A 13,084-nucleotide genomic window follows, 5' to 3' on the forward strand; every position below is an offset into this window, starting at 1 on the left:
CATATGTGTCCTTATTCCCCTATTAACCCCCACCATCTCCCCCACTCATGCCCTCATCCCCCTCGTCTCTGTGTCCATTGGTTAGGCTTATATGCTTGCATACAAGTCCTTTGGTTGATCTCTCCCCCTGACCCCCATCCTCCCCTACCCCCCCTCTGAGGTTTGATGGTCTGGTCGATGTTTCTCTGTTACAATAGGAAATTAGCGAGAATTGTTGTGATAAAACAGAACAGCCCCTCTTTGACAGACTTCCTCTTTGACATGATCTGAAGTATGATGAGAAAAACACCTTCGCATTATGTGGCATCCAGTGTTGTTTAGTGCAGTGCATATACAGTCCTGCCTAAATCACAGTGTATACTTTAGTTCTGTATGCTTTTGGGGAAAGCACTGCCTTTATTCATCTTTTTTATTTTCCCATCATTACACTTTCCAAACAAGAGCCCATTTTTTCCTTCACGTTCAGTTGTGCCAAGTATTTCCCCATGGTCAATATCTTCAAAAGTCACAAAGGTTGCTTTTTTTTATTTATTTGTTTTTGTAAAATGTATAAACTGCTTAGAAAATATAGGCTAAATCCATAAGATCTCATGACTCTAAAACAACGATGTCTTCTTTCTCAAATGAGCCTACTGCCCGAAAGTTAACATGGGCTTTGGCAAGCGAGACAGTGCCTTGACGGAGCTGACACATGAAAATAAACTGATACAAGGAAGTTAAGGTCAAGGGAAATTGGGTAAAAACCAACAGGGAGGTGGGAGGTGACAGTGAGATGGTGAGCAAGAGGGGAAGGGAAAGCTATTCCTGGTCTCAGGATGGCTGACTCATCGAAAAGGCCCCGAGCATAAGAAACAATTTGATTCTCACGCCAGGGAGAAACCATCATTAAAAAAATTGTTTCTTCCTGGCATGGAGACAAGTCTTTAATGATGCATCCTTTATAGAGCAGCCACTGTTTTTCTTGGCACTTAGCTCTCACTTCCCTTCCTCTTATGAGGACACGGGCATTATCACAGTCTTGGCAACACATCCCTCCTCTGGCCAAAGCCTGTGACTGGAGCCAAGGGAATATAACTCTGTCACCACGGAATATGCTCGGGGCACAATGAGGCAAGAGCAGAAAGAAAGGACTGGGGTCAACTCAGAGCAGAGAACCATCCCGACAAGCCTGCCCGCTAGTTTCTGTTCCCGGATCTCCAGGTTCCTCAGATGTTTTTGTTTTGTTTTGTTTTACCAGGGCTATTCCAGATACTTTTAATAACTTTCCTATTTGCTCAGGTTAGGCAGAGCAGATTGCTGTTGCCCAGTGAACTCACATTTTGTGTTAGATCCTTCAGGACATACATAAATGTCAGGATTTATGACCCTTCCTTAGGCAGTAACCAAAAGTACCTACATAATTGCTTAATGATGAACCTAAATAGATCAAACAATGTCAAGTATTTCAGTTCTAGAATTCCCTTTATTCTCCTCACCTGTTATTAATTAACCTTTTACTATACTTGAGGCTTATAAATAGGTTATACACAAAGCGAGGGATTCCAAAAAATGCTCAGCCCACTTTAGAAATCATGATATACATTCTAATAATAGCTCATGTGACATTTTAAACTGTAACCTCATTCAGCTACTTCCTGTTTGAAATACATCACTATCAGGATGGTAAACAGACCCCAAACACTGGTTAATCATATAATCATTCATTTACCCATTCGAATATCTTTGTACACACTGTGTGCCAGTCTTGTCATAGATAATAATGGAACACAGCGGTGAAAAAAATCAACATGAACAGGGCCCTCAAAGAGATGATAATGTAATGCAGAAGAGAAACATCAATCAGGTAATCACATAATTAAATGAATAATTATAAGTTATTATTAGAACTATGAATAAAACAAGAGGATGATATGAGAAAACTGGGTGGCTGGGGAGAGGCTCTTGGCAGAGGAGCATTTTTGCTGAGACCTCAGGTAACTTAGGAGCTGGGTGAAGAACAGGGATCCAAGGGGAACAAGGACGACTCTCATCAGAAGATGTGGTAAATACTGAGGCTCTGATGTGCAATGAGCTCAATGTATCTGAGAAACTGAGAGAGAGAGAGAGAGAGAGAGAGAGAGAGAGAGAGAGAGAGAGAGAGAGAGGGAGGGAGAGAGAGAGACCGACCGTGTGGTTCCAGGCCACAAATAAGTGGAAATGAGGTGGGAGAGAGAAGTAGAGGTATCACTGCATGAAGTCTCACAGGCCACCTTAGGACTTTTATATTTTACTAGAGGCCCGGTTCACGAAATTCGTGCACAGAGGAGAATGGAGGAGGGGGAGTCCCTTAGCCCAGCCTGTACTCTCTCCAACCAGGGAGTCCTTGAGAGATGTCTAACTGCAGGGATCAGGCTTAAACTAGCAGTTGGACATCCCTTTCACAATCTGGGACCCTGCTTGCCTGCCTGCCTACCTGCATGATAGCCCCTAGCCACCTCTGCCTGCTTGCTTAATCACCCCCTAACTGCTCCCCTGCTGGCCTCATGGCCCCTAATTGCCCACCTCTGCCAGCCAGATGGCCCATAACTGCCTTCCACTGCCAGCCTCATCACCTCTAACTGCCCTCCCCTGCCAGCTTGATTGCCCCCATGGCTTTGTCTGGAAGGTGTCTGGTCTAATTAGCATACTACCCTTTTATTAGTATAGATTACAAGTATATTGGGAAGCCACTGAAAGATTTCCACCAAAGGAGAGCAAAAAGGTAAGATTTATGTCTTCATCAATGATCCTGGTTGTTTTGTAGAGAAGGGCTAGAGAGAGGTCAAGGCAGAGGTGGGAAGATTAAGGAGGCTGTACAATAGTCCAGGATGAGATGATAGTGAGTTTGACTACAGCAGAGACGATCCAATTGAGATGAGTGAGCAGCATAATAATCACAGAGGTAGTTTATGCTCCTGAGGTGGGTGGGTGTGCTTTATCTGCAAGGGAAGGTTTGCAATAAAGCTCCCTTTGTCTGAATCCCACACTAAGGTTTTGCTGCAGAGAGCTACCTTGCAACCATTTTTATGAAAAGACTTAATTTTACCATTAACTCAGCAACTAAGTTAAAAAGACCCAGATTTAAGCAAATGGTAGAAATTCTGAGGGAGAAAATATATTTATTTTGTATTATGAGAAAAATCACAAAATCATCACTTACTAACTAGAGTCAGTATACCAGAATCACAGCATACCACCTCTTTTTATTTGGGTTGGAAGGCATCAGCTTGGTCTTGAAGAATGCTGGCCACAGAAGGATAATTGTTGCTCCACCTGACACCCCTCTATGAACCCTCCACTGTGGACACCAGGCAGATGTGTTCCCCTTTCCTGGCTGCATCATGGCACCAAACCATCAACAATCCACAAGCTATGTATCCCCCTTCTTCCATGGGGACATCTCTCTTTTCATTACCACTTGTCTTCCAGGCAAGAAGGGCTCAGGAGGGGCACTGCTAACAGAAGACATTTTCCCAAGCACAATGTGTTCCGGGCTACTTCGGAAGCAGAAAAGCCACTCACCAAACTCTTGCTTTCAATGACCAGATGGAGGAGAATGATGAACAGAGCAGCTGTGTTCAGGGGGTTTCCAAACGTAAAGATGTCAATGTCTGAGCCCTGGTAGGTCTGCAAAGAGAGGATGGCAGGAGGTGATCTCGGAGAGTCGTGCGCACTCTGTGGTGTAAGCATCATCCCTCTATCCCATAGCTCAGCAAAGCACCGAGTCCCTTTTACAACGTTCCCAGTAACTGGTCATTTAGGATAAACTTGAACATTTCTAGACAAGAGAGGCCGGTGCCCTCTCAGACAGGCTATCTAATCTGTGAACTTTTCATTTGGGATTTCTCTTTATTCTGAATCGTAATCCATCTTCCTGAAAACTTCTACTCAAACTTCCTGCTCTTTAAGGCATGGAGAAATATCAAATATGTTCTATTTAACAGAGCTGCAAATCTTGAAATAGCAATCGTGGCTAACCTGAGTTTATATCTCTGGTAATTAAATATCCTCTCCTCTTCTAGATATATGTTTTCGACTCCTTAAATTATTCCCCATGTGACACAATTGTCTGATCTTTTAAAATTCTAGTTACTCTTTTCTGAACACACTTCAGATTGCCTGATCTATATTGCTCTTGAAATGCAGTTTATCCAGGATGTTGTACCTGGGAAAAGTCAAGTCATTTTATTTGAATAAAGAACTAAACAATAGAAATTGTTAACTCAGAGATTCATCTTTTTTATTCTACCATAATAATAACACCACCCATAATCAAACGACTGTTTTCTCCCAGGGATGGGTGTGTGGATGAGCAGCTATATCATGCTGCTCTGTGCTTGGTGTTGGCCTAATTTTTTTAAATTAATTTGTACACATTCTTTGTACACATTAATTTGTACACATTTCTTCCATCCTTTACCTGTAAAACAGGTTTTTTATTTTTTATTTTTGGGAAAACTATTTATAAGAGCTTAAATGTAATACTCTGAATGTCATACTGGTAGAATTAGCCCAGCACTCACTAAAAATAGATTTTATATTCTGGCTTTTCCTCTCTGATTTTGATTCATTCAATTATATTGCCAGACTTTCAATTTTATTTAAATAATTGGAAAAAAAATTATCAAGCAGTACAGAACCAAAAAAGACCTAAGAGGACTTACCTAGGTATTTCTTTCCAAATTTAATCCATTATCTAAAATCTATTTTTTGGGGGGGGAGGGGGCAATAATTTAGTCAGTTAATAATCAACTTGATACTACGAGCAATCTGCCCTAACATACCCAGCCATAGAGTACAAAGAAGCATCATCGATTAAATTGTAACAAACCCTCTGAGTGGACACGGACTCACATAGTAAGGCACAAAGAAGCAGACCAGGCTTTGATAAAAGGCATCCAACAGGGTGATCCAGAAGGTGAGGGGTAAGTATGCCTGAGAAGGAAACAGATATCAGGAAGGGAGAAAGATTAATAAGGGCCAAGCAGAGTTAAGGAACAATACAAGCTAGTACTTATATTTGCTTCTCTAGGAGAAATTTCTCTTACTTCATTTGTTCACTCAAAAAACAGGTGGATTTGTAAATAGTGGTGGAAGAATATGATAAGATATTGAATTAGTTCACAGTTGAAAAAACCCTTGAAGGAACTCTTTAACGTGTTGCTTTAGTCACTGCATCAAACATAAAGCTACCTCAAATAGAGAGAGTGATACTCACTTCTCATTTCCTATTGATCAGAAAATACTGTTTCAAAAACGTCTCCGAATTTATCTACTTCTCTCTATCTCTACTACACTCTTCATTCTAATTCGCCATCCAATCTATAAGTGACTGGATAGCCAACTATCTAGCCTCTTTGCCTCCTCTCCTACTCTAATTCAACCTTTTCATAGCAGCCAGATGTTTTTAAAAACTATAAATTAGATCACAACATCTCCCAAACTAATCAAAGTGACTCCCTCCAATCACCTCGCACTGCGTTTCCAATGCAATCTAAGCTCCTCCCCTGGGTCTATAAGGTCCTGCATGATCTGCTCATGGAGTCCCTGCTCTCCAGGGTCACCCCTACAGTTCTTATCCTCATTCCCACCCTCCCACCACACAGAGTTCATTCTGTTCCTCAAACATATCAAATCCATTGTTTCCTGAGTCTTCGCCAGTGCTGTTTTCTCTACCAGAAATCCTTTGCCCTGGACCTCCATATGACCAGTTCTTCACTATTCATATCCTAGCTCAGGTATCACTTCCTCAAGGAGGCATTCCAGACCAGACTGAAAGCAACGCCCGCTCGATCCTTTACAACCATGGCATCCTTAGAAGTCTCTCATCACCATAAAAAATAATCTCATTTTGTTTACATAGTGATTTTCTGGTCCTCTCAACTGAATACAAGTTTTATAGAGTGTGATTTTGATTCTTTTATTCAAATGTTTAAAACAGTACCTGGCACAGAGCAAGTACTTCACAAATATTTGTTGGAGTAATATACTACCCTTATGTAACTTATCATGTGCTTCTTACCAAAAGCTTATAGAAAGAAACAGAGATCAAGTAGAGACACTAGTCACAAGTAATTGAAAACAGGTTTCAATCTGAAACAAACTTGGATTGGATGGTAATGTGTGTGCAAAAGGATTCGGAAGCTGCATTCAGACCCAGTGGGAAGGGTAGCACATTATAGTTCATTAGTGATATCAGCCACAGACAAAAATGGCATCACATGTAGCATATCCCTGAGCCAGCCTTCTATTTTGTTAACACGTTCTTAGTTTTATTACCTTCCAAATGCAAAAAAATGAGGCTAAAATCTCCTTGAAAAATATCCAATTGTCTCCTGAAGCTTTATAAATGTACAAATTCTCCATATACTTCCTTCCACTCTTCAAAAGACTACACTTGCAACTTTTATATCTATCCTTTCTTATCTGTCCTTTGGAAAAAATCAAACAATGAAGATTCATTGTTTCCAGCCTACTTTTCCCTATACCTTCTTTTACTATTTTCTCATCGGAAATGAGGGAATCTTTGACCTGCCTTCCTTCATCCAAATGTCCATAAAATCTAAGTAGAAGCACAATCAAATGGTGAGAGAGAACACAGCAGAGTCAAAGGGTCAACCAAATGCCACAGGACAAGAGAGACAATTTGGGAATAAGTTAAAATACAACTTCGGGCTTCTGGGAAAACAGAGGTTGCTCAAAAAACTTAGAGCAAAAATTTTAAAAAAATTTAATAATAATAATAACTTGTATACATTCATGTGAGTAAGGGGACTACAGAAAGTAGAGAGAGAAGGGTCAAGGGTAAGATAAATGAGAGGCTGAAGAAATAACTCATGAGATCTCCTGGAAACTGAAAGGCAAAATCTGGACATGAAGTTAAAGCCAGAAAGGAACTCTGTGAGGGTGGTGAAAGATGGGTAAAGACAACTGCTTCTTGGAAGGGAAGCCTTTGACTGCAGCCTCCCAGACCCATCCTTTCTCAGGAGAAAGATTCTATAACCCGGGAGAGTATATTTCATGACAATGGAGATAGGAAATGACTACAGCATAAAATAGAATTTATTTGGAGACCAAGTTCAAAAAAAGGACAACTCTTCTGGAAGGGAAAGTCAATGAAGTCAATTATTTTTTATCAGTAGCCACATGCTGGAATCTGTCTATTATCAGCCTATCTAATAAAAGAGTAATATGCAAATTGACCGTCACACCAATACACAAGATGGCTGCCCCCATGTGGTCAAAGATGGCTACCACAAGATGGCTGCCACAGATGGCCTTCAGGGAAGGGCAGCTATGGGAAATTAGGGGTGACCAGGTCAGCAGGGGAGGGCAGTTCAGGGGGACCAGACCTGCAGGGGAGGGCAGCTGGGAGCCAGCAGTCGTGGATCGTGAGAGGGATGTCCCAGATTGAAGAGGGTGCAGGCTGAGCTGAAGGACACCTCCCCCATGCACGAATTTCATGCACTGGGCCTCTAGTGTATTATAAAACCGGCTGGCTCAGTAGAACAATGTGTGCAAGGATTGATAACAGGGTTCAACAACAGGAAACAATAACCTCAACTCTTCCAGGAATAAAGGACAAACTACAATCTTCAGCTTATACAAATGGGCTTTTAAAACACCAGCTATAGCCAGGCCTGGAGCAGCAGCAGCGAGGCCGGGAGCGGCCAGGCCTGGAGCGGCCGGGCCCGGAGCAGCCAGGCCCGGAGCAACCAGGCCCAGAGCAACAGCAGCTAGGCCAGGAGTGGCAGCAGCCGGGCCCAGAGCAGCTGGGTGCGGAGCGGCAACAGCCGGGCACGGAGCAGCAGGACCCGGAGTAGCAGCATCCAGGCCTGGAGCGGTAGCAGCCAGGAGCAGCAGCGGCCAGGCCCAGAGAAGCTGAGCGTGGAGCGGCCTGGAGCAACAGAGGCCAGGCCCGGAGCAACAGAGGCCAGGCTCGGAGCAGCAGCTCGATCCTCGCCTGCCCATGCCCCAGGGCTGCTTCTCAGACATGGCTGGAAACTTTTGGGGGAACTTGAGGGTCTGCTGAATCAAGTGAGGAAGGCTTAGATCTGGATGTGTTGAGTTGTTGTAGCACTGGGGTGTTATATGTGAGTGCCTTGTGTGGGGTCTGGATGGGGTTGGTTAATCTATTTGAATGTGTCTTTTGTTTGAAGTGTATCCTTGGGAATGTGGAGGTATTATTGATCTGAGAAAATGCTAAGTATCGTATTTTTCGGACCATAAGACGCTCTGGACCATAAGACGCACCAGTTTTTAGAGAAGAGAAATGAAGAAAAAAAGATTCTGAAACAAATAGTGTCCTAAAATATTTTATGTGCATTAAAACCCAACATTACAGTTATAAACACATGTAATCAACCCTGTAAAGTAAACAGCAGCATTTAGAACCATTTTAGAGCTGGGCAAGCACACAGAGACCACACAGAGCCGGGCAAGTAAAAAAACTTTTTTTTTAAAGTATATGTGTAGGCCATATTTGGACCATAAGACGCAGGGACTTTTTCCCCCCACTTCTGTGGGGGAAAAAAGTGCGTCTTATGGTCCGAAAAATACGGTAATTAATATGCTACCTGAAAAATTTAAAGTTTTGAAAGTTTAAGGTCTCTTGCCAAAAAGAGATTTTAAAGCTAACATCTTAAATTTAATGGAGAAAGGGGAGGACAAGCCCTTCCCACCCAGAACAGGTAATCCAATTCCAGCCAGCAGCTATCTTTAAACAATGTGTTCATTTACATTTGAATGGCTACGCTTTTTGATAGCCTAAGGGCAAGTTTACATGTAAACAAGTTTGCTTCTCAGTTCCCTGGGCAGAAAAAACAAGTTTAAAATTATTAGATTTTAAAATCAAGTTTAAAATTATTAGATTTTAAAATTTATTCTTAAAAATATAAAAGGTTATTAATTTAAAAAAAAAACCAAGGAAATTAAAAAACCTGATGAACAATAAAATAAATAAATAAATAAATAAATAAATAAATAAATACCATCAGCTATAAACATTCTGAAGGGCCCTCTCTCACCTCTCATTCTCCAGTGGACCTGGAATTTTTCTTAGGCCTGGGTACAAGACAACCTTCATTCCTGCCTTCTGGCTTTGACCTTTAAGTCAGATTGGACTCATTTAGGAAAACCCCAAGTCTCTATTTGATCTGAATAGATGACATTAAAGGATTATAAGGATTTCTTCTCAGAAAGCGGAATGTGTGTGACTGAGCCTCTGTGGTGACTCCTTCACATAACCTATGGGCGTCAAATTACTCTCCCAGCTAGAAAGGCAGTTCAAGCCAGAATAAAGCTGGACTAATGAAAAGTAACACACCATTTTAAATATGGGGTTTCCTCAAATGTCTGGTTAATTTGGGGGGTTAAAATATAACAATATTGAGAGCTAGGACTTTTACACATACGATCTTACTTAATTCTCACACCATCTCTGTAAGGGAACCGAAGGGCAGGTGAGTTATTATAAATAACCTACAAAGGTCACACACCACAGAAACAGAATTTAAATTCAAGCTAAACCTAACCCATACTTTCCAACACGCTGATCTGTGTTACCATCTAAAGAATAGTAACAGAAGGTCAACATACAGATTTCATCTGGGGGGTCTCAGTCCTGGCTGTCCAGTCCTTCCACAGAAAACCCTTCTTCCCAACCCTGACCACGTGGTCAGCCCTAACGAGGAAAGATCCATGTCCCAGACATGGTCAATGAGAAAACAGTGATAAAACACAGGCAAAGGCCTGGGACTCCACCTTGGCCAGTGAGTGATAACATAACTATAAATGAGGACATTTCCTGGTGCTGTAAGAATAACAGTGTTCTGTTACCATCACACATGGATTTTGCAACTATATGAGACAATTAATTTCCCTTTCTCAGTAAGCCAATTTGGTTTTTTGTCACTTGCAAATGAAACAGTCTTCACTAACAGAATCCTCTTCTCAAGACTGGAATATCTGACGAGGCTGATCCCCCTCAGCAGGTGTCTTAAGGTTACTGGTCCACCTCAGTTCCCGTGATCCTGACAATGCGCTTGCGAGAGCACTTTGCACTTCTGTCACTAAATGCCACGGTGTTTGTGTTGGGGAAACCCAAAGACTAAAGGCAGCATCAGTGTTCTTTCTGCAGCAAAGCATTAATGGTAGGCACCATGGGCTCAGGAGCCGGGTACAAGACAACCTTCATTCCTGCCTTCTGGCTTTGACCTTTAAGTCAGATTGGACTCATTTAGGAAAACCCCAAGTCTCTATTTGATCTGAATAGATGACATTAAAGGATTATAAGGATTTCTTCTCAGAAAGCAGAATGTGTGTGACTGAGCCTCTGTGGTGACTCCTTCACATAACCTATGGGCGTCAAATTACTCTCCCAGCACTGCACACTAGCCCTGGGACCTGGGCAGATACTTAAGGTACCTCCCTGTGCCTGGCTTTCCTCACCCCAGTGTGGATAATGATAGCATCTATCCTGCAGGGTCATTTTGAGGATTAGATTTATGCATGTTATGCACTTAAAACATGGACTGGCATGCAGGAGGCATGACATAAATGCTTGTTAGCGCAATCTTAATGGTGGTGGTTATTAATTTTGTGAAAGATGAATTAGAAAGAAATGAGTTTTGTGACAGCTAACTCCATCGGCAACTGTGATATTCTAAGAGACAACGGGACAGTGAGGGAAGGGTGGAAAGGGAGACAGATATGAGTGAAATGTCACTGGCAGACAGGAAGGACTGAAACATCGATAACGTGGAGGCAGGGCATGGTTTCAGGGGGAGGGTGCCATGAAGATACTCTCCAGTTTTGTGTGACAGTACAACCTGGAGGAATTAACTTTGGCTTTGGAATGAGATTCCGAAGGGGTCTTGCACCAGTTCTGCCATTTCCTAACTGTGACGTTTTTGGAAAAATTACTTAACCCCTTCGAGGTTCAGATTCTTCATCTCAGAACAGGAACAACACCAGGTTCTCTCTCAGAGTGTTCCCGTGAGATAAGCGAGACAGGGATGTGTAGTGGATCGCACAATAAAGGGCAGAGCGGAGTTTAGTAAATGCTAGATATCATGAGCTATAAGGTCTACACACTCTGGATTTTCTCTCTTCCAAGTACTTATGGTCTTTCATAATTTTACCTCTGTTCACCTCAGAAATGGATATTTTATTATCTGCTGTTAGCAGAGATCAGAAATAACCAGATGATAAGAGTAGTTTTGTGTGTGTTTTTTAATTGAACCTGGGACCCTATTTTCTTTTTTAATATATTTCATTGATTTCTTTACAAAGAGGGAGAGAGTCAGAAACATCGATGAGAGAGCGTCATCGATCAGTTGCCTCTTGCACACCCCCCCACTGGGGATGGGCCCTCGGCCAAGGTACATGCCCTTGACCCGAATCGAACCCAGGACCTTTCAGTCCGCAGGCCGATGCTCTATCCACTGAGCCAAACCGGTTTCGGCTGATTCAAATAGTTTTAAGTAGTTCTGCATGTACCACAGTCCCGGAGCTGGGCCGCCTGAGAAACACCACGCTAGGCCACGGATGGGCATCGGCCTGGGCGCCTACCTCTGATGCCTGGCCGCTCTGGTACAGCTCGGGCAGCTGCATGAGGGTCTCCGCAGACACGTCTTTCTCCAAAACGCCGTAGATGACGGGAGGGGCGGATGTGAAAAGGAGGTTGAAGAAGATCAAAACCCAATAGTCAGTCATGGATGTTCCTGAAAACCCACAAAAGAACTGGTACCAGAAAAGGAGGTTCACATAGGCCTGGGAACACAAAGAGGGACACGGGCGTCTTAGAAACAGCAATGCCAGTGGGACTGACTCCACCTCCACACGCCGCCATTCCCACCTGCGGGCGCAACCTCAGGCAGTTTCCTTACTTACAAAAGGAAGACCACATCTTACTGTGCAGCTTTTATGAGGGCCGGGGAGGGAAAAGGGAAGGGGGGAGCAAATGGTTTATTAAATTCAAACGCACACACACCAGATATGTCACTGGTAGAGGGGTACGTACTGTGTGGTGCTGGCACAGTTCTGAGAGCTTTACAGAGAATTCATGTAATCATCATAACCACTTGGGAATTATTCTTGTCCCCATCTTACAGATGAGGAAACTGAGGCACGGGGGGACTAAGGAAGTTGCCCAACATTACCGGGCTAATAAGTGGCAGAGCCGGTATTCAACTTGAGACATTTTGGCTCTGGATGAAGAGAACCCAGTCCCATGCCTGGTACGTGTACCAGGCACACAACACATGTTCATTCTCTTGCTTTTGGGGTCCACGATAATTTTTTTAGTGATGAAATGGAACAGTGCCAACAGGATGGGCAACCATCCAGTTCGCTTAGGACTGAGGCGTTTTCCAGGAGATGGGACTTTTGCTACCCAAACGGGGATATTCCCAGGCGCAGCAGGGTTGTCAGTCATCCTGGTGGCCAGGGGCATATACCCTGCATTGTTCCCTCCCACATTTTGTCTCAAATAAACTAAGTCCGTGATGGCCCAGATACATTTTAGAGGCTTGCTGGAAAATCCTCCCGTTGTAAATGCCTGCTAGCTATGAGATAAGGCATCATACTGGGTTTTATCTATATCTTCCATGTAACATAAGGAACATCAATGTGGGGACAGCAGCTATGTTTGGGAGCTCCTGTAAAATGGAAGCAAACCTTTTCATTCGCTAGTGACAGGTGGTATTAAACATTTCGTAATCCTGCTTGTCACAACCTTTATAGGGAAGGTCAGAAATTGGATTTTAAATGAACCAGACAGGCCTTAATTGAATTTAAATGCACAGGGAATAGAACATGCTAGTGGGTGGACAAGCCTAGCAATTGGCTGTCAGCAGCTGAAACATAGCACATTCCAGATTATTTCCATTAAGACAGCAGGGGTGCTCCTGGCTGCCCCCAACACCTCAGTGAGTGAAGTGAGCTTCGTGTAGGGCACTTCATTTTCTTTTCTTTCTTCTCTCTCTCTCTTTTATAAGATTGTTACTTTCATTTTATTTATTTATTTTTTAAAAATATATTTTATTGATTTTGTACAGAGAGGAAG

At 42.8% G+C, this 13,084-nt stretch overlaps 1 protein-coding gene across 9 annotated transcripts in view; it reads right to left on the reverse strand.

Annotated features, from left to right (window-relative positions):
* The window catches only part of ATP10D (ATPase phospholipid transporting 10D (putative)), a 78,892-nt gene that overhangs the window by 6,077 nt on the left and 59,731 nt on the right, over positions 1 to 13,084 (reverse strand). For 6 of the 9 annotated variants that reach the window (XM_036417132.2, XM_045572877.1, XM_045572879.1 and 3 more), the window contains 3 exons: positions 11,590 to 11,790; positions 4,873 to 4,953; positions 3,541 to 3,645 (listed from right to left, as the gene is read on the reverse strand). In XM_036417132.2, coding sequence (XP_036273025.1) covers positions 3,541 to 3,645; positions 4,873 to 4,953; positions 11,590 to 11,790 — 387 coding nt within the window. Of the gene's footprint in view, positions 1 to 2,685; positions 3,120 to 3,178; positions 3,353 to 3,540; positions 3,646 to 4,872; positions 4,954 to 11,589; positions 11,791 to 13,084 lie in introns of those variants that run through there. The other 3 variants (XM_045572880.1, XM_045572886.1, XM_045572894.1) reach the window with 3 other exon arrangements.

This window comes from Pipistrellus kuhlii, unplaced genomic scaffold, assembly GCF_014108245.1.
Source record: "Pipistrellus kuhlii isolate mPipKuh1 unplaced genomic scaffold, mPipKuh1.p scaffold_m20_p_1, whole genome shotgun sequence".
In the NCBI taxonomy this organism is placed as follows: domain Eukaryota; kingdom Metazoa; phylum Chordata; class Mammalia; order Chiroptera; family Vespertilionidae; genus Pipistrellus; species Pipistrellus kuhlii.